This window comes from Mus pahari, chromosome 4 (assembly GCF_900095145.1).
Source record: "Mus pahari chromosome 4, PAHARI_EIJ_v1.1, whole genome shotgun sequence".
NCBI classification, from domain to species: domain Eukaryota; kingdom Metazoa; phylum Chordata; class Mammalia; order Rodentia; family Muridae; genus Mus; species Mus pahari.
The window spans coordinates 5,004,059-5,024,577 of NC_034593.1; the positions used below are offsets into that span (position 1 = coordinate 5,004,059).

At 42.8% G+C, this 20,519-nt stretch overlaps 2 protein-coding genes across 9 annotated transcripts in view; both read right to left on the reverse strand.

Moving 5' to 3' along the window:
• The window catches only part of Mrps28 (mitochondrial ribosomal protein S28), a 109,947-nt gene extending 103,144 nt beyond the window's left edge, over window positions 1-6,803 (reverse strand). The window contains exon 1 of one of the 2 annotated variants that reach the window (XM_021196063.1): window positions 6,533-6,803. In XM_021196063.1, the coding sequence (XP_021051722.1) occupies window positions 6,533-6,742 (210 nt within the window). In that variant the 5' untranslated portion in view covers window positions 6,743-6,803. The remainder of the gene's footprint in view (window positions 1-6,532) is intronic. The other variant, XM_029537411.1, reaches the window with a different exon arrangement.
• Window positions 6,804-11,311: 4,508 nt separating this feature from the next.
• The window catches only part of Tpd52 (tumor protein D52), an 82,763-nt gene continuing 73,555 nt past the window's right edge, over window positions 11,312-20,519 (reverse strand). For 2 of the 7 annotated variants that reach the window (XM_021195501.2, XM_029537408.1), the window contains exons 5-6: window positions 18,466-18,514; window positions 12,813-14,369 (exon numbers count right to left, since the gene is read on the reverse strand). In XM_021195501.2, coding sequence (XP_021051160.1) covers window positions 14,247-14,369; window positions 18,466-18,514 — 172 coding nt within the window. In that variant the 3' untranslated portion in view covers window positions 12,813-14,246. Of the gene's footprint in view, window positions 14,370-18,465; window positions 18,515-19,939; window positions 19,982-20,519 lie in introns of all 7 variants that reach the window. The other 5 variants (XM_021195499.2, XM_029537406.1, XM_029537407.1 and 2 more) reach the window with 5 other exon arrangements.

Consider the following 20,519-nt stretch of genomic DNA (forward strand, 5'->3'; position numbering starts at 1 on the left):
AGAAAGAGAGAGAGAGAGAGAGAGAGAGAGAGAGAGAGAGAGAGAGAGAGAGAGAAACTTTAACAAGAAAGTAAAAATACTTAAAATTTGCATGAAATCTATCTTAGATATTTTGAAAATATATAAAACTACAAAGTGTCCCATAGTGTCAGTGTTCTCAATACTCTAAAGTAGAGGGTGGTCTACTGTGCAAACCACCTTCTGAATGTGCTGAAGAGGGGGGGGGGGGACAGGACACCCTCTACTGTAAGGAAGCCGTAGTACTAGCCACAGAACACAGAAAAACCCATTCTTTGCTCAACACTGCCATCTGTGGGCAGTTAACATGAATTATAAACTTAACCATTCCCAATTCTATAAAGTCATACTGTCTAAGTTGACATAAGAGAGAGTTAGAAAGCCGGGCGTAGTGGCGCACACCTTTAGTCCCAGCACTTGGGAGACAAGAGGCAGGTGGATTTCTGAGTTCGAGGCCAGCCTGGTCTACACAGTGAGTTCTAGGACAGCCAGGGCTACACAGAGAAACCCTGTCTCGAAAAACCAAAAAAAAAAAAAAAAAAAAAAGCTTTTTTTATAAAAAAAAAAAAAAAAAAAAAAAAAAAAAAAAAAAAGCTTACTCCCTTGTGAAGTCTATCTACTTCAATTTACTATTTCATTGCTTTCTTGACAATTTTCATTGTAGAAATGAATGTTTCAGAAAAAAAATTTATTATTAACTCTTAGTAACTCTTTCAGAATTTTACAATGTAAAGAAAAGGGGATGGCATAAAATCAGAACTATTTTTCAACATTCCTTTACAAACTTAATAATTTCTAAGATATCAATGATTTGTCATGTGTTCAATAGAAAACTAGGAAGAAAAAACACTGGAAGGGTAAGAATGAAGCACAGAGTCGGGCGTGGTGGCACACGCCTTTAATCCCAGCACTCAGGAGGCAGAGGCAGGCGGATTTCTGAGTTCGAGGCCAGCCTGGTCTACAGAATGAGTTCTAGGACAGCCAGGGCTACACAGAGAAACCCTGTCTCGAAAAACAAAACAAACAAACAAACAAAAAAAAAAAAACAAAAGAATGAAGCACATGATTTTGTTATTATATTTATATAAAACATATAAAATAAGATCATTTCTTCCTTTATGTTGAAACAAATCCTTTGGTAGTCATAAAAAACTCAATGACTAATTTAAGTCTTTTATCATGGACTGGAGAGAGATTACGCAGTGGTTAAGAGCACTTGCTGTTCTTGTAGAGGACCCAGATTCCATTCCCAGCATCCACACCATACACGCACAAACATGCAGGCAAAACACTTGTGCATATTAAACAAACGAAGTTCTGTAGTCTTGGTTGATTGGCCAGTGTTGGTTGGTTGGTTTGGTTTGGTTGGTTGGTCTTTTGAAACTGGGTCTCTCTTCAGACTCCTGGCGATGCTGGAAGTCACTATGCAGAACACTGGCCTTGAACTCACCAAAAGTGCTGGGATTAAAGGCTTGTGCCACCACACATAGCTAAGTATTTTTAAATTTTAAAAAAGTGGGGGAGGGGGAGGATGGGAGGGAGGGAGAAAGGGAGAGAGAGAGAGGGAGAGAAAGAGAGGGAGAGAGAGAGAGAGAGAGAGAGAGAGAGAGAGAGAGAGAGAGAAACTTTAACAAGAAAGTAAAAATACTTAAAATTTGCATGAAATCTATCTTANAAAAAAAAAAAAAAAGATAGCGCTCTCTGAAAAAAAAAAGAAAATCCAACAATGAAACCCATTATTTATAAGACTAATATATGCTTAAAAAAAAGTTAGTGTGTATCACTTGAAATTTCATTACTACATATACATATTTTCAAATCCAAAAATAGACATCTGAGTTGCTATTTTTTGCATAATCATTTAACCATCAAACTAAGTTTTATTACAATTTAAGTCAACATATATACCTACTCACACAGATGTATGAATTCATGCAATGGATGGAAAGGATCGATGAAACCTAACCGTGATTTTTCCAAGAGTTGTAACTAAAAAGTAAGACAAAATGGACTCAGAAATGACTTCACGAATCTACAGAGTGGTCAACGTATTATAAGACAGTGGTGAGCCGGGCATGGTGGTGCACACCTTTAATCCCAGCACTCGGGAGGCAGAGGCAGGAAGATTTCTAAGTTCGAGGCCAGCCTGGTCTACNGAGTGAGTTCTACACAGAGAAACCCTGTCTCAAAAAACCAAAAACCAAAAACCAAAACAAAAACAAAAACAAAAAAACCAAGGACAGTGGTGAAACAAAGCCCAGATCCATTCAAAGGTGTTTCATATGGTTGGTAGGCTGACTAAAGGTAGACAGAGTGAGTCCCTCGGTGAATCATGGGAAACCCATCTCAGGGGGAAGAGCTTCATTTAGGAAACATCCATGTTTATCTTCAAAGGAAATCAAGCATAAACCATCTTACTAATGAACTCTTACCTAAACCCCAATATGCATGCTAAAAATGTAATTTTTGTGACTACAAGTATATCTCATAGCTCATTTATCAAGTAAAAAATACAAACATCAGCAATTTTGACTTAAAATCAGGGATAAGGAGTAACAATCCCAGTTCCCAATTCCTGAAGGTTGGTTTGGTCACCTGACATCAAGAAACTCCACGGGTGGGCTGAGGATGGAGTTCAGTAGCAGGCACTGTTGTGTGAGTGCACAGGCATGTGTGAGGCCCTAAGCCCATCCCCAGCAATGCAGAACAGTAAGAGCAAATGCACACATGATGAAAACGGGGTGAGGTGGTGAGAAGACAGACGTCACAGCACAGTCCCTGGGAGGTCATCGGGTAGGCACAGTAGACCTGTCAGAGGTGAACTGTGTGAGGCTCTCTCCCAGTGGACACCCTCTACATTTGCTTTCATAAGCACAAAGCTACAAACGCCACTGTAGCATTATCTTTATCAGGGAACAAACAGCAAGAACCTGAGCATTTGCAAGGCGGGCCTTTCCTATTTAAATAAATTATAAATACATATAAAACCATAATATAAAACATTAGCAGAATTGTTAGTACTGTGTATACACTGAACATATGAAGCAATAAGGAAAATACTCAAAATTACATTTGGGTAAATACAGCACTTTTCAGTAGTAGTAAATACAGCACTTTTCAGTAGCAGCAACTAAACTACGGTATGTTGACTGGTAAGGGCTACTTTCAAGTGCTTTAAATAATGAATTGTTTAACCCTGCAATAGTCCCATGGCTCAACTTACTTTTATAACAAAAAGGAAAAGGAGAAATCAGATATGCAGTAATTTTTCAAAAAATACAGCTAGAAAGATGGCTGAGTAATTAAAACACTGGCTCTTCCTCAAATTGACTGGGTTCAATTCCTAGCACCTACACAGCGGCACCCAACCGTCTACACTCCGGTCCCAGAGAATCCAACGCCAGAGAATCGTCTGGTCTCATGAACATGCGAACATACACATAAAAATTTTTAAAAATTTTAAATATACCTAGTAAACAAAGCAAAACCAAGAATTTAGGCTAAGACTTTGTGAATTCAAGGAGTATAGTGTTTTACAGTGATGTAACTGCAAACTGTATCTATCTACAACACAATCCAACTGTTTTTAATGACATACGATGTTATGTTTTATATATTATATATATGATATGTATGTATGTATATATGTATAGTTAGTTTATATTTGTGTGTATGTCTGTATGTTCGCATACACACACTCATACATAAAATCCAAGGGGTATATATCTAAAATTTCTGTCCATCCTTGGGAATGATGGACATTCCACAGATTACCTTCCTGTGCTTTTTAAATCAATGTTACTTTGTAAATAAACTTTTTCTTTCTTTTTCTTTTTTTTTAAAGATTTATTCATTAATTATATGTAAGTACACTGTAGCTGTCTTCAGACACTCCAGAAGAGGGAGTCAGATCTTGTTATGGATGGTTGTGAGCCACCATGTGGTTGCTGGGATTTGAACTCCGGACCTTCGGAATAGCAGTCGGGTGCTCTTACCCACTGAGCCACCTCTCCAGCCCGTAAATAAACTTTTGCAAAAGTCCTGATCACACAGTACTTATTCATCTTCTAATTTCAGGGTATTTTTCAATTAATTAAACCCAACTCTAAAAAGTGATGTGAGATTTTTGCTCACAAACTAAATCCCTAGCAATCCCTAACAACTGCTTGCACGCCTCACCACAAATGTTAAGAAAGGGGGGGCTGGAGAGATGGCTCAGTGGTTAAGAGCACCGACTGCTCTTCCAGAGGTCCTGAGTTCAATTCCCAGCAACCACATGGTGGCTTACAACCATCTGTAATGGGGTCTGATGCCCTCTTCTGGTGTGTCTGAAGGCAGCTACAGTGTACTCACATACATGAAATAAATAAATCTTAAAGAAAAAAAATTTAAGAAAGGAATGTAGCAAAACTTCCAGCAAATACTAAAAATCTAGGAAGAGACTGCTAAAATTAAGGGTCATTTGAGAGACAATATGAGACCCTAATACAGCAGAAGCTTTCTAAAACATACACATATATGAAAAGATGATCTGATTGAAATTGACAAATAATGAGGGAGACAAGAGTCCCAAGTGGCCATCTCTTGTCACAAAATGAAGCTTCCAGTCACAGGATTGTGTTCCTTCTGAGCTGCTGGCCAGAGGAATCCACGAGAAGTCTCAAGCAACTGAAGTTGTTGCCAAGGCAACTGAAGCTGCTGCCAAGGCTGTAGGCTGCTCTCCACAAACCGTCAGCCAGGCCCACTGCTGAGGACAACACCTACTTATTGAACACGGAGAACACTGGACGTGGCCAGTGCCTAAATAAAATCTTCACCCTCATGTTTTAAAGTTAGTCTACAGGCTTCTAAGAGAGAAATATAAACACCAACCCAGCCACAAACCCTTTGATCTAAAATGGTGTCCTGTCTGCAAGATATGCTGGTATTACAAAGCTTGTGGAGTAACCAACCAATATCTGGTTTGACTTACGGCCCACCCACATGATGAAACCCATACCAAACACTGCTTGAGAACTGAGCCCCTGAGACCAGATAGCCCAGGGACCTAGGGTAAATCCAAATACTACTGTTCTTAAAAAAGAAAAACAATGTACCAATAAAATTATTCTTAATAAGATTCTGTATGCTCATAGATTAGTGTCTCGCTCAGCCATCATCAGAGAAGCTTCCTCCTGCAGCAGATGGGAACTCATACAGACAGTATCCAGAGGTGGAGCATCCTGCCCTACCAGGGATGTCTCCATCATATCCGCCCCCCTCCTCAGTGTGAGCCCTGAGGAAGAGGAGGTGGGAATGGTGTAAGAGGCCAGAGGGGGTGGAAGACACCAAGAGAACAAGGCTCTCTAAATCAACATGAGCAAAGCTAGCAGAGACTCCCAGGGCCTGCACCCGGCCTACACCAGGTCCTCTTAAGTATGTCGTGGAGTGTGTGCACAAGTCTATTTCCTGTGCAATCTCTTGGGCTCTTTAACTTTTGTTTGTTTTGTCCAGTTCTAATATGTTAAGTTTTTGTTATCTTTTTATATTTTATTTTATTATTAAAAAAGAACTCCTAGTGCCCTATAAGTAAAAAATTGTGTTTTAAGCCACTACATGTAGCAAAAATCTCAAAACTATGTCCTGGGGTCCTTCCTATCATTAGATCAAAGAAAAGTTTTGGCACTCAAACTAAGATAACCCTACAATCCAGAAAAATATCTACATGTGTACTGTTCAGTAATACTCCCTCGGGAACAAAAACAGGAAATTCAGGTTTTTCTTATATAACTATAACCAAGTCTCAGAATTTTTAAAAATCCCAGCCTTTTCTATTTGCACTACTTCATCTATCTAAATTATTTTGCAATGTTTTAGATAAATGAAAAAAACTATATTTTTAAAATAAAAGGTCACTTTCAATAAAGGAAAGTGAAACACTGACAGTTTAAATCATACACCCTGTTCACAATAGCTTTAAGTGTCATTTCAATGCAATTAAGGTGTTTGTGACAGGCCTGGAGCCTCAGACTCCAGCTCCTTGTGGCACGGCTAAGACCTGGAGCCGTTTTCCTCCAAGTCTGACGGGTCGCCCCACAAACCCGCTGGATACCTGGCCCAGAATGTCTCACAAGGGCACGCAGAGAGAACCCACACGCGCGTAAACGCCATGGAAAAGGAAGAAAATATTAATCACACGCTCTGCTGCAGGTCAAAGGTAGGAAGCTACACGCGCCGCTCCAGCCCCTCCTCTCCCATCCCTAAGTCTCTGGCATAGCCCATGACAAGGGCAGAATTTACCCCCAACCCACGCTGGCCCCTCCCTGGAGTCACCGCCTTAGCCCCGCCCCACCACGCCGGCTCCTCCCCCACCACGCCGGCTCCTCCCCCACCACCCGGCTCCTCCCCCACCACCCGGCTCCTCCCCCGCCCGCCGGCTCTTCCCTCACCACGCCGGCTCCTCCCAGCGTCCCAGGCTTAGCCCCTCCCCACGCTCGGCCCTGCGTACGGACATGGCGCCGCGAGGCCTGCTTACCAGTCGGAGCTCCGCCTTTCGCTGCAAGTTCGAGTGTCGCTCCAGAGCGCTCGCGAAGCCGCCTGAACGCGCCGGAGGAGCGGAGGAGTCGTGGGTTGCGCTCTCGGAACCACTGTCCGTGCTTGCATTTCGCAAAGGCTTGGAGAAGACGAGCGCTCTCCAGAAACGGCTCCCAGCAGTCCCGGCGTGGGACCTGCACAGCGCCGCCATGACGCCCGCGCGACCTCTGACCTCTTCGGCACGCTTGCAGGTCAGGGGGCGGGCCTAGGAGAGCCCCGCCTACCGCCCTAACCCCAGGCGAGCCTGGCAGTCCGGAGCGTGACGCCTGCCTGACCGCTCTCCTCCCGCGGACGCCACGGAGAGCGCATGCCTCCTGAGGGACGGGGTGTCGCTACCGCTGCGGTGCTACTCGGTCTTCAGAGGTCTCCTTGGTTATCAGATTAGTTGGAAGCCCTATGCTCACCAGCACCTCCTGTGCCTTCGTTATTCAGCACTTTCGAATGCGTCATGCTTAAGATTTGAAATAATTCTTAGTGTCCATCCTCCAGTTTTGTAAACTCCAGGAAGGAAGGAGATTGCCTTTGCAAATGGGCACGAAGTTGTTCGTAAAACTAACTGGTGGTAGGTCTGTCCTTGGCCACCTCTGTTACCGGACACATGCATTACAAAACCCAACAGAAGTTTTATCCTAGCTTTTCCTTCATTTCCCGTGAATTAAGCTTCAGAAATATGCCCAGGTGTAACACTTCCACACTCCCATACCCAAACACTTGATACTGTTTGTTTCTCCCCAGTGTAAATCCCCAGAATTTGTCCATCCACTTAAGAATCGAACCTATCCGGGCGGTGGTGGCGCACGCCTTTAATCCCAGCACTCCGGAGGCAGAGGCAGGCGGATTTCTGAGTTCGAGGCCAGCCTGGTCTACAGAGAGTTCCAGGACAGCCAGGACTATACAGAGAAACCCTGTCTCGAAAAACAAAAAAAATATAAATAAATAAATAAAATAAAGAATCGAACCTAACACCATAGTTGCAAAAGTGTTTGCCTTTTAAGTGGACCACTAGTCTAATTATCAATATAATGTTAACCTACAGATTACTAAATCCGAGGGCTGGTGTCAGTTTTGTATGTCATTTGTACATAAATATTTTTTCCCCTTAAATCATGGTCTCATACTGGCCTTGAGCTCACTGTGTAGTTGAGGGTGACCCTCAACACCTGACCCTCCTGCTTCTCCCTAAATGGTGGGACTTTACAAGTACTGTCACTACCAGTGCCAGGACAGAACCTCTTTTATGTCTTTGACACTTAGTGTAAGTCCTCCTCAATGCTGCAGGTGTATTTTGACCTTAGAATGGTGCATAATTTTATGTATCACTTACCACTCCCCATTACTAGTCACTGTAGGGAGAATCTCACAAATTCAGTAGGAGCCTGAAAGGTAGATTCCACTCCAAGTGAGATCTCATTCTGCATAAACACATTTCTGCTGACACTTCAGTGGATTCTTGTCGAAAACGTCAATCTCTATGGCTATCACCATTTTCAGTTCCTTTTGAAAACAGTGTAGCAAATTGTAGAGCATGGCCAGCGACCTTTAAGAGCCCTCAGCACTTTCACCGTGGGCAATCCAGTATCCCGGTGCAGATTTGGTTTTTCTGCTTGGGAAAGCAAGCTGCTCACCAGTGCCAAGTTTAAAGAACTGCTTTGCAAACTTAAATTGTATCACATCCAGAGCTTGTCTGGCATGGCAAGGCCCCAGGTTCAATCTTCAGCATAAATCCTGGATGAACAGAACAAGTGAAGTCCCATCTTTAAATCCAACAGACATGTTATATTCATGTTGCCTAAGCTAGTGAATAACCCTGAAAGACAGGCATGAGGAGGGGGTGTTACTGTGGGCTCTTAGTCTTTCTGTTGATGTATGTATGCTCAGTGGGCACATCTTGAAGCCTCCAACTTACTTAAGAAGCATCAAATGAGAGATTAGAAAAGTGAGGGTTCTCAGGGCAGTGGTGATATACAACTTGAATTCCATCCTTCAAGAGGAAGAGGCAGAGGAATGTCTCTGAGTTTGAGGCCAGCCTGGTCTACAGAGCAAGTTCTAGGCCACCCAGGGCTATACAGCAAAATCCTGTCTCAAAAACACTAAAGAGAAGAAGAGAGAGGAAGGAGGAAGGCAAAGAGTGGGGATTCATAGTATACCATTTTAATTGGAATTTCTTTATACAGTGGATTGTGCTCATCTGAGAAGCCATAGGTTGTCAATAAAAAGCCTAATGCCAAGTTTGGGACACCTCCCCTCAAGCTGATAGTCAGGGTTTTCCTGGAGACACCTGGCACAATACAGACAACTGTCCCTGCACTTGTTTGCCTATCAGGACACAGCAGTAAAAATCTGCTGAAGACACTACACATAGAAACCAAGTTGGCCTGCACAACTTGGTTGGTACTCTCAGTGCACTAGGAACGTGCCGTGTGGGCTGGAATCATCAGCTGTGAACCCTGTGAACTTGAATAACAACCAGCATGGCAGAAGATGACCAGGGGTACAGTGTTGGCATGAATGCTATGTGAGTAAGCAGGCACTTCCTGGACTTCTAAGGCCTGCTCCACAGGAGGTGGAACCAATCTGGTTACTGCGGATCTGGCCAAAAACTGTGATTTTGCTAAACAGATGTACTATCAAACTGCCCTCTTAAGTTCCTCTCTTTACTCACAGGTTAATACAGCTCGAAGGCCTCACCAGCAAAGTTTCTTTGTGCAGTGGATGGTGGTTAACACAGAAACAACTGGTCCAAGTTGTACAGCCTGTGGAGAGTGCCACCACAAATGGCCACAAATCCACATCACCACTCCACCATCCCAAGGCTCAGGAACCATCCTGGAGGAGCTGGTAGAAAGATTATTAAGACCCAGTGGTCAGAGTGGACCAAAGCGCAAGTGCTTTCTGCACATGACAGGATCCCTGCAATCCTCAGCAGCTGAGGTTGCCCAAGTGGGACCTGCCAGATCAAGACAATTAAGCTTCTAAAATAGACTGGGAAGTAGCTCATGAGCCCCACCCAGCTGGGGAGCTAGGGACAGTTGATATCTTCTGGGGATTGAAGACTCAGGGTCTTTTGTTTTTTTAAAGGGTGTGGCTCCTGGTAGGTTGATTACACTCCACTGAATGGTTCTAAATCCGATAAATGACAGCACAAATTAGAATCAATGGATTATTAAAGTTTGTTGCTGGGGGTAGGGAAGTAGAAGCAGATCGGGAACAGGTTAAGAGGAAAAGTTAGTGCATATGATTAAAACATATGCAATCCTCAAAGATACTTTTCAGACTGAAGTAGCAAGGAGATGGGAATTTTGAGCTGGGGGTCAACCTGCACTAAGTAATGAGATCTTGTCTCAAAACAGTGTGTGGTGGGGCATGCGTGTGGTCCCTGTCTCTGGTAGATGAAGGTAGGATGGGCAGAGCTTCAAGGTCACCCTTTGCTACATAGCAAGATGGAAGGCAGCTTGAACTGTGTGAGACTGCCTCAGAAATAAATAGATAAATAAGTGAATAAATGGATGAATGAAATAAAACCTAAGTGAGTCAACAAGAGGGATGTATCTGCAGGACTCTTGCCTACACAGGCACCAATGGGCATGTGCTCTGGTGGCAATACTGCTGCTCCATGCATCTTCCCACTAGCTCTATTAAAATACTTCCAAGTTATTAATACCCATTGTAAAAATGTTAATAGCGGTTAGCAAGAAAACGAATAAAATATACTTCAAAGCCCTGATGGCACCAATCGCCCTGGCCTCAGCTACCAAGTTGTGGCATCAACAGCACTACGCACACCCCACCCCAGCCCACCCCCAAGCACACCAGTGTGCTAAAGGGTGCTTCCTAAAACCTCCATAGAAAGTAGCAGAGTGGTTTGGTTTCGGTGACTTAGAGGTGGTTAGGAAATGTATGCCTCAGGCTGGGATGTGACTCAGAGAGTCTGGGTTTAATTCCCAACACCACTAGAAAGCTATGGTTCTTAACTGCACAGGAAAGACTGGAAGAAAGGTCCTGAGACACAGGTAAGATATATTGTCACACTAAAGACATTCATCTCAGCCTCAGAAAGAGGACCATTTTAGAGGTCACAAAGATGGCTGAGGAGAACATTTTGAGAGTTGGGATAATACTAAATACTAGCCATATTGAAGGAAAAATCCTAGAAATAAGGAAAAATAAAGCATGTGGAGGGTTTTTAACGTGTTCATGTGTGTGAGGGTACCCATCAGCACACATGTTCATGTGTGTGAGGGTGTGCGTCAGCACGCATTTATGTGTAAGGGTGCCATTTGATGTTGGCTGCCTTCTTTCTATGAGGATCCGGGTCTTCCTACTTGCATGGCAAATACCACTGAACCATCTCCCCAGTCCTAATGTTGAGACTCTAAAGGTCACAGCCACCTACAAACGTATTTAAAAAACCAACTTAAAATCATCACACTACCAACCAAACTCAGCAACATCACAATTACACAAAGGAGTTGGTAGGAACGGAGTCACCAGTCCACTGTTGTGTGAAGCCCTGGTACATGCTGAGGGCACACGGGCCTTAAATTCATGCCCTACACCAGAATATGGAAACTTCAGGATTAAGATCTGCTGCTTTGGGGGGATTGGATGGGGGGGTTGCAGAGGGGAAACCAGGAAGGGGGGCATTTGAAATGTAAATAAATAACCAATTAAAAAAATATGCTGCTTTACTTAAAAGTGGCCCTGTTTTATATTATCTGTGCTTTTTATCATCAATCCAAGTAGAAAACAAGGACTAATCTCTGGTCAGATGTCTCTTTGCTATGGAAATATCCAGCCTTTCAGCTGATCTTAAGAACTATTAAAAAGGATCTGGAAAGATAGCTCATCAGTTCAAAGTCCATAATATTACTCTTAGAGAATGAATGCCCAAGTTCCGTTCCCAACATGTACATCTGACTGTACCTCCAGCTCTAGGACAACCTGACATCTCTGCTCTCCACAGGCACCTATACTCATATGCACATAACACACTTGCATACAATCACATAATGAAATAAATCTTAAAAGAAAACAATGTAAAGAATGCAGGATCCTGACAGTCACGTTTGCTGTGTCCTCTCGCACACTCGCAGCAACACCCAAGATGCATGTGCTGCCACGCTGGCTGGCTGGCTGGCTGGCTGAGTTTGTTGCTTTACTTTGCTGTTTTACATGTCAGCATCTGAAGAGTCTGAGAGACGTTGCAAAGATGACTCACCCTTTCCTGAAAGAGGGGAAATACATAAAAAAGAACCCCTACCCAACTTATAGTTTTTATTCTGTTTTACAGAAAACAGTGTGTAACTTAATTAAAAGATCCAGAAGGAGTTCAAATTAAACCTTTTCTGTATTCCAAGAATTGTGTGCAGTGGCTGAAATCCAAGTGCTGGTGATGCGTTCTCTCTCTTATTCACTTCTCAGGTTCTATTAAGAATTCTTGCTAGTGTCCCACAGAACCTCGAGTTAGGGAACACTGCTTTTGTAAGGCCTCGGAGCACTTCCATCACCGTTGGCATCCTTATACAGTTGAGATTTCACAAGAAACCCGAGCTTCCCCTCTTGCTGTTTTCCCAGCATAAAACGCAAATCCCAGTAAGAAGCCCAACCTCTCTGCCATATTTCTGTTAATAGCTGTCTGTAATTTCCTTAGGATCTGTGAACTAACTCATAGTGAATCGCCAACAGATAGTCTGGATATACGTGAATATTCTGAAACTCCCATTGAATTTTCTGAGTTAGTCCTCCATCGTTTTGTATCGTCTTTGATGAGGCAGGATGCCTTCCAGTAGATTAACTTTCTAGATGAAGTGTGGGAAGATTTTCTTCCACACTCATCCCCAGTCTCATGTATGTGCATCCCTTCTCCTCCTCCCCTCCACGTTCATCATTCTCGTCATATGACAAGTCTCTTCACAAAATTTGAAGATTATATATATATATATATATATGGTACCATCTTATTCTGTTTTTGCCTGGTTACAAATACAGAGTAGGCACCCAGGAAACAATCTATTAACAAGATGTTAGCAAGAAGAAGAAGAAAAATAAAAGACTAATTGGTAGAAAAATCATTATATTGAATCATCATAATATTTCTCTAGAGACAAATTTCTACAGTTCCAGTCCTCTAGGAAAATGCTTCCAGAATACCAGTTTATTTTCGAATACAACAAGTTTTGTCCAGACCACTGTCCTCTTAATAAATATTGAAACCTATACTAGAGACACAGACTTTATTAAGATTTTCACATGTAATCAAGCATAGTTTCCATTGCATCCAAGTAGCAATCAGGAATGGCAGCATGTCATTTTGTAACAACTGACACTGTGGCTTCTCAATTCTGGTTTGCAGAAACCTTATCCTCAATTAAATCTAGTCATGCTCTGAAAAATGCTTTAGGTCACTCCAAGCTTGGCAATTAACATTTGGCATGGACAATGGTAAAACCACCACAATAGGTAAGTAACAGATACAACCTCATAGGCCATAAACATACACAGCGAAGGAAGCAGTAGTGAGTCAGTAGTAACCACAGTTAATAGAGGAGCCTAGCAGAGCCATGGGAAAGCTTTGACTCACAGCCCCGACAGTTCTTACAGTGGAACAATGTCTACAGTACAGCTCAGTCACTAACACACTGACAACAGGTACATCCTGGTAAGCTCAGTCGTAGTAACGCCTCACAGCCTTCGGAGTTATCAACGATACCTTAGTATAAAAAAAAATCAAGTTGTACTTCTCATAGAACTTTCTGTGCTTCCTAAAAGGTGTTAATGGATTTAATGGAGGCAGTAATTTCCCCGAAGGTGAAATTTTTTAGCATTTTTATAGCTGCATAGGCCTAAAGACTTTTTAGACTTTTGGAATTATCAGTGATGAGTGTGGGAACATTCCAACCTACTGTAATATCATATACTTAACTCACAATGTTATTCTGTCAATTTACCTGAAATTAAATTTTAATCTTGTAAAAAAATGTATAGGAATAGTATAATAAATAACCGATATGCTGAAATAGATATAGCTACAAATGACAGTTACCAAGGCGGGGCAGGACCCATACTCTCGCCACTGGAAGCTTGAGTGTCTGCATGTTTTAATTTACAGGACTATTGAACTGCATACACACCTGTCTACTTTAGTCTGGTGCCTTTAAAAACCCAAGATATGGTCCTCATATAACTGTTTATCCAAGAAAAAAAAATGTAGCTGGTAGTTTCTCCTTTGAAAGTAATAAAATAATTCCAAGACTGTTAATAACCAGAATTTAGAAAAGAACAGTTTTAGTTAGAAACTGATTAAGTGTACAGAGTTCCAGAAACAATGACTCATCTAGATAGTAAAGAAAGATCAAACGAGAATCCAGATGTGCAGTGATTTTAGGAGAAACACAGTAGTTGCCTGCAGGGACCTACCAGAGGCTCTATGATGCAGTTTCCTCGACAAAGGGCCTGCCATGCACGCTAAGTGTTTCCCTGGAGGGGAGGTGAAGGTGATTTCACTTTGTTTCAGTCATCAACTATTTGGTCAAAGAAATAAGTAAAGCTAGATAAAAGCACATCTGGTGGAAATCTGCAGCCATGAGCGTTGTCAAGATGTGCTTGGCTCTCGCTGGCAGCAGCTGGCAGTGGGCAGCAGGACACAGGTCGGCAGCTCAGGGGCTCTCTGTCGTCTGTTCTGGAGGAGGCTCTGTGGTCATGGTACTGGTAGCGTTGGCTGTGGAATTCAGGACTTCTCCAAAATCGCCGCCAGCAGGCTTGGCTCCTCCTACTTTAGACTTGAAAGAGTAAAGACATCATGAAACAATGTTAACTGCCCCTGCAGAAAGGAACTTTAAATTTACTTTCAAGAACACACAGAGCTGGGTGTGGTGGCACACGCCTTTAATCCCAGCCCTCAGGAGGCAGAGGCAGGCGGATTTCTGAGTTCAAGGACAGCCTGGTCTACAAAGTGAGTTCCAGGACAGCCAGAGCTATACAGAGAAACCNTGTCTCAAAAAAAAAAAAAAAAAAAAAAAAAAAAAAAAAAAAAAAAAAAAAAAAAGAAAGAAAGAAAGAAAGAACACATGGGGCCTCTCCTGGCCCAGCTCATTACATATAGATGTATGTAGTATAGCGCTCGGGGTATCGTAACAGCGCAACACCTGCTTTCTACCTTGCTGAAATGCTTGCCCCACACTCCACCCTGCCACCATCAACTAGTTGTTCTTCACCAGAAAATTTACTTCAAGGACTTTGCACTCTATTATTCCAAAGTATCTACTGGCCTCTGTAGATAATTGATAAACATCTTGTTGTCTATCAGTTTCATTCATCCACATTCATTCAAAAATATCAATGAGTACAACAAATGGAGGAAATAAATGGATTTCTCCAAGTGCACTGTAAGCTTTTCAGCCCTGACCTACATAAAAGTCTAAGCCTACAGACCAAGCATCGTCAGGGGACTTGTTAGACACCGAAGATGTCAGAACTGAAATCTTAGTGCCAGAAGGACCCTGCGTGACTGCATGTGCACTGGAAATGGGTAGAGCTACACTCCAACATACCAGGTCTGAAACAGTCAATCAGTATTTGTTTGAATGCTATATATGCCTGGCAGTTATGTGAAATGAGAAAACATAACAGCCAACACTTGGGAACCAGCTTGTGACCAAGAATGCATGCTCAGTGAATTCAAACTTGACTATCCTGTTCCCCGAGTCTTCACTGACTGGGCAGAGTCTAAAACATCCTATCCAATCTTTAAATTGTTGAATAAATTTGCACTTGTATCCATTATTAAATTCACTGAACTATGTTCTTTAGCTGTAAGAAACTGTTACAACTCCTTGCAATTCAGCTATGGAAAGGCGAACTCCCAACAACTGGAGTTTTCATTCATCATTCACCCTGCCTCTCCAGAAGAACCAAATGAGACCCTTCCACCAAAACAATCATCTTTACATGGTTTCATTTCACTGTTTGCTCCATTAAATCATAAGTAGAAGTGCTTAAAATGTTATGTGTCATAATATTACATTTAAAGATGTGTTTTAAAAAATGCTCAGCGACAGCACCCACATCGTTGTCTAACCCAGCACGTGGAGCCATCGTCCTATGGTTCTACAGCATTTGCCTTCCTTCATCCTCATCTAACTTCTAAATGTGTATGGATTTACTCCCATTATGCTGTCTGAACTCCTCCACTATCCTCTTTTGCCTGGATCTCGGCACACTCCCTTCACTGAGCGAGGCTGCAGTGATGCTTGTAAAACGGGCAGAGGAAGGTGCTCACTTGACTGGCTTCCCATTGCCACAGGACCAGATTGCGATTCCTCAGGAAGACTTTACAGCCTTACACATGTCTCCAATTACATGACTGAGGCCTTCCCTGGCTTTCCCTTCCTGTCAGTAGGCGAGGTCTTCCTCCAGGTCTGCATGGCACCTCTGCTTTGCCTGTCACAGGCACATGCTCAACCACTCCAGAAAACTGAATCCATCCCAAATCTCAGTGCACAGGCATGGTGATCCTAGACTTAAGTGAATCTAAGTATAATTTGACAATGTTTTCCACAAGTTTCTTTAGCAATAGCAGCTCAATACACTTTGTAAAGTTACTTTTTCTGTTTTCATCAGTGCTGGATGGTTTTATGTCAACTTGACACAAACTACAGTCATCTGAGAGGAGGGAACCTCAATTAGCAAAGTGCCTCTATAAAAACAGACTGTAGGCAAGATGGTGGGACATCGTCTTACTTAATCACTGATGGGGGAGGGCCCAGCCCACCATGGATGGTGCCACCCCTGGGTTCTATGAGAAAACAGTCTGAGCAAGCTATGGTCTCTGTCATGTTTGAGTTCCTGTCCTGACTTCCTTCAATGAGGGTCTATGATCTGAAAATGTAAGCCAAATAACCCCTTGCTTTAGGTCATGGTGTTTCATCACAACAATAGTAACACTAAGACATCATCTAAATGATGTTAAGTCATATTTGACCAGTGGACTATAAATTAACATTTCTACAAAATGTTTATACAACAAGCAACCGGGCAGTCCTTCACCATCTCTGGAATCAAATGAACACTGTTCCTGACCGCTGACGAGCTATTTCAAACACTAACACTCAGGACAGATGTGAGGTGAGGCAGAGGAGTGAACAGTCTTAAGATCTGAGTCACAGCAACCTTGACTCTTCATTGTGGCTTGTTTTCAGATGTATGACTCCGCACTGAGATTCTGAAGGAAGCCAGTCTCATGGACCGCTCTGGAAACACGAGTGTGACACATACACGCTGAGCAACATGCCTAGAATTATGTGAGGCCCCTAATTTTGTTCAACAGGATTGTTGAACAAAAGGAAGGGTTCCTGCAATCATGGGTTCACATACATAAAGCTGGAAGACTGTGTATGCAGTGTGATCTCAGAAAACAGCTATGCATTTACACAGAGGCAAGGAAGTCCATGAGAACAACCCAGACCACTGGATTATCACCTCTCAGCAAGCACACCTGCCTTTGTAATGTCAGACACTTTTAAGGATAAGAGGCTCTTCCAATGTCTGAAGACTAAACTATGAGCTTGGTCTGACTCTGTAGTCCTACCCAACAGTCTCATTTAATAGTAATAATAATAGTCAGTTCCAACTATACCCACTACACTGATCAGGACTAGATAAAGAAATAATCATACAGGCTATACACAAATACTACAGAATAGAACATGAGGAATTCTATCACCTGGATATCATTTGTGATTCTAACAGCTGCTAAGTTTTTTTGCTTTCTTTTGTTTTCTTTTTGAGACAGGGTTTCTCTGTGTAGCCCTGGCTGTCCTGGAACTCACTCTGTAGACCAGGCTGGCCCTGAACTCTGCCTGTCTCTGCCTCCCAAGTGGTGGGATTAAAGGCGTGCACCACTTCTGCCCAGCTCAGCTGCTAAGTTTTTGTTTGCTTGGTTTTGTCTGTGTTTGTTGTTTGGTTTTGGTGGTTTTGTGACAGGATCTCTCTCTCTCTCTCTCTCTGCAGCCCCACTCTCTGCAATCCTCATGCCTCAGCCTCCATCAGGTTACATGCATGAGCCACAGAGGTGATGACTCTGTAATCATTTTGGAAATAATGCAGTTTATAAAGCTAATCATTATGAAAGAACATGTGCCTCCAAGGGGGACTAGAGAAGGTAGGTATGATCCAGATACACTTTATAATGTGCAAAATTGCTAGACAATAAATAAATATCCCTGGTGGCGCATGCCTTTAATCCCAGCACTTGGGAGGCAGAGGCAGGCNTGAGTTCCAGGACAGCCAGGGCTACACAGAGAAACCCTGTCTCGAAAATAAACAAACAAAATAAATAAATATCTTTAAAAGTAATAAGACAGTGACTACTAAATGACATTCGTGAAGTCAACATAATAACAGAATTAACAGATGATACAACAATTAAAGATATAGTATTCAATATAAGGCATATGTAAACAGACATCAGATACAACGAAGATGCACAATATTCAATAGCAAAGGAAAATGTTTGGGTGGGTTTCAAAGCATAACAGCTCAGGTTGTATGGAAAATCTAACTTTTCAATATTTTGTACTTTCTAGACAAAAAAAAGCTAGAGCAAATTTTGTGCAATTCTAAGAATATTTGAAATAAAGCAAATGACTAAAGAATTGTTGTTTTAAGTTATCCATTCTGTATGTAGCATGCTACCACACATGCTCAAAAGCAAAAAACAAAAAACCTACAAAACCATGCAATGTCCATTAGTGAAACACAGAGTGTGAATCCTAAAGTTCTCTACAGTTTTATGTCAATAACGCACAGCAAAGAGACCTAAGGCACCAGTGTGTCGTGCCACCAGTGTGTCGTGAGATCATTCACCCTTTTACTTGCCTTTAAATTTTCAACTTTTTCTTCAAATGACTTGAAAGTTGGGGAGTTTCTATGAAGACAGAAAAAAAAAAAAAGAAGTAAACTTACAAGCACAAGAAAAAGTTAGCAATCTGAAGCAGCAGTGAGTGACCACATTTCTCTGCTGCCATTCACAATTAGCAATAGGCCAGGGACTTATCCGGATGTGTGTGCACAGGTGTCAGCATGTACACTTACCATGGAAGGCCAGCTTGTGAGCTAGCGTGTCTACCAGACTGCTTTTAAGTTCATGACGATGGCTACTCTGAGCTATAAGTGATGCTGTCATACAGACATGTACAAAAAGAAAGAAGGCAGGCAAGGCCAGCTCTGTCATTTCCTTCCCTAACAATGCATCAGAATGCAAGGAAATGCCACCATGAGATGCCCTGAACCCAGGCCCTGTGCTTTAGAACTCTGGTTTAGCAACTCCTCTTGCAAGGCATCCATACACACCACACCAGCAAGACAAGGAAACTGTGTGAGGTTCCCTTACGAGAACCTCAATTCCACAGACCACTGTCAGATAAGAAAAGGACCAAGAGATCAGAGAGCTCAGAAACTTAGGTTTCCTCCACACTTTGGGCTTTTGTCTCTCACTGATGGGTTCCTCCTATCCATGGGACCTTAAATACCCAGCCTGTGGAACATGGCCACTGGTTGGTAACGTGCCCATCCCCACCCTACCCCAACCCCAGGCCAGCTGCAGCTCTCAAGGACTCCCTAGGAAAATGAATTCTCAGGCCCCAACCTGTTCTAGAGTCAGAAACCCTAGGGGTGGGTTCAGCATGCAGCCCTGTGTCTACCCTTCTGAGTGATTCCAACCTAGACTCAAGTCCAAGCCAAGGAGTTCCATGGCCAGGCTCTGCCAACGGCCCACAGGTGACAGTCATCCTGGGGTGATGGGGAAGAGTGGAGGGCAGAAGCGGGGAGTTGGGGGGGTTGTAACCAAAGCTAACGTAGACAGAGAAGAGCGGAAATAACCCTGAGCCCCAAGAGAGGCTTCCTTCTCCACTGGCATGTGTTTCCAACTCAACTGCTCTCAGGCAAAGACTTTATAAAATGAAATTGAAATAGTAATTCTTTAAGGAAAAAAACAAACAGCTGGGCGATGGTGACACACGCCTTTAATTCCAGCACTCAGGAGGCAGAGGCAGGCGGATTTCTGAGTTTGAGGTCAGCCTGGTCTACAGAGTGAGTTCCAGGACAGCCAGGGCTACACAGAGAAACCCTATCTCGAAAAAAACAAAACAAAACAAAACCAAACCAAACAAACAAACAGAATTTCACATTTTGGATCTCATGATTCTATCCCAACATGGAAGAACAATAACTGCAAACGTCAACGGTATTAAAGGCACAGCATATTCGAAGTAGAATTCTAGTTTTCTCCTCGGTGGCTTGGGTTAAACATCCAAAAAAATGACAGGGAGCATCTTGTAAAGACATACTTTACCTCATAGCAGGCATGCTAATCGAATGCTGAATGGAGCGGATACTGAGAGGCAGCGTTAAAGAGAGACAGAGACAAGTTAGTATATAGTGTTTTGACATGAGACGCTCACCACACTTTCTGATAAATAAAGCTTTCTGACAGTTCACTGTCTTGCACTGCGAATAACGATCTGCTTTTGTGAGGTGGCAGAGAGATGTCAAAGTTATTCTAAAGGAATTTACTTTTTGGGCCATTCACGAGCCAAATGCATCCCTATTACTCTGAGAGCCGAGAAGGCAGCCCTTGCGGTGGGAGAGCTGCAAAGCCGTGCTTTCCGGCTCTACACAGCAGCACAGCTAGGAAGAGAGATGGGAAGCAGAGGTAACCGCAGAAAATAGAGATGGGAGCATGGCTCTTTAGACATCCTGGGTGTCCATCACCTCCCCTCAAAAGTGTGAGTGTGCACGCACACACGTGTACACACACACACAGGAGCACACACACACACACACACACACACACACACACACAAGCAAGCCCCTGGAAAGCCACAGGGGTCATCTTTCTCTAGGTATTTGTTTCTAGGCAGGAACTGGCCAGT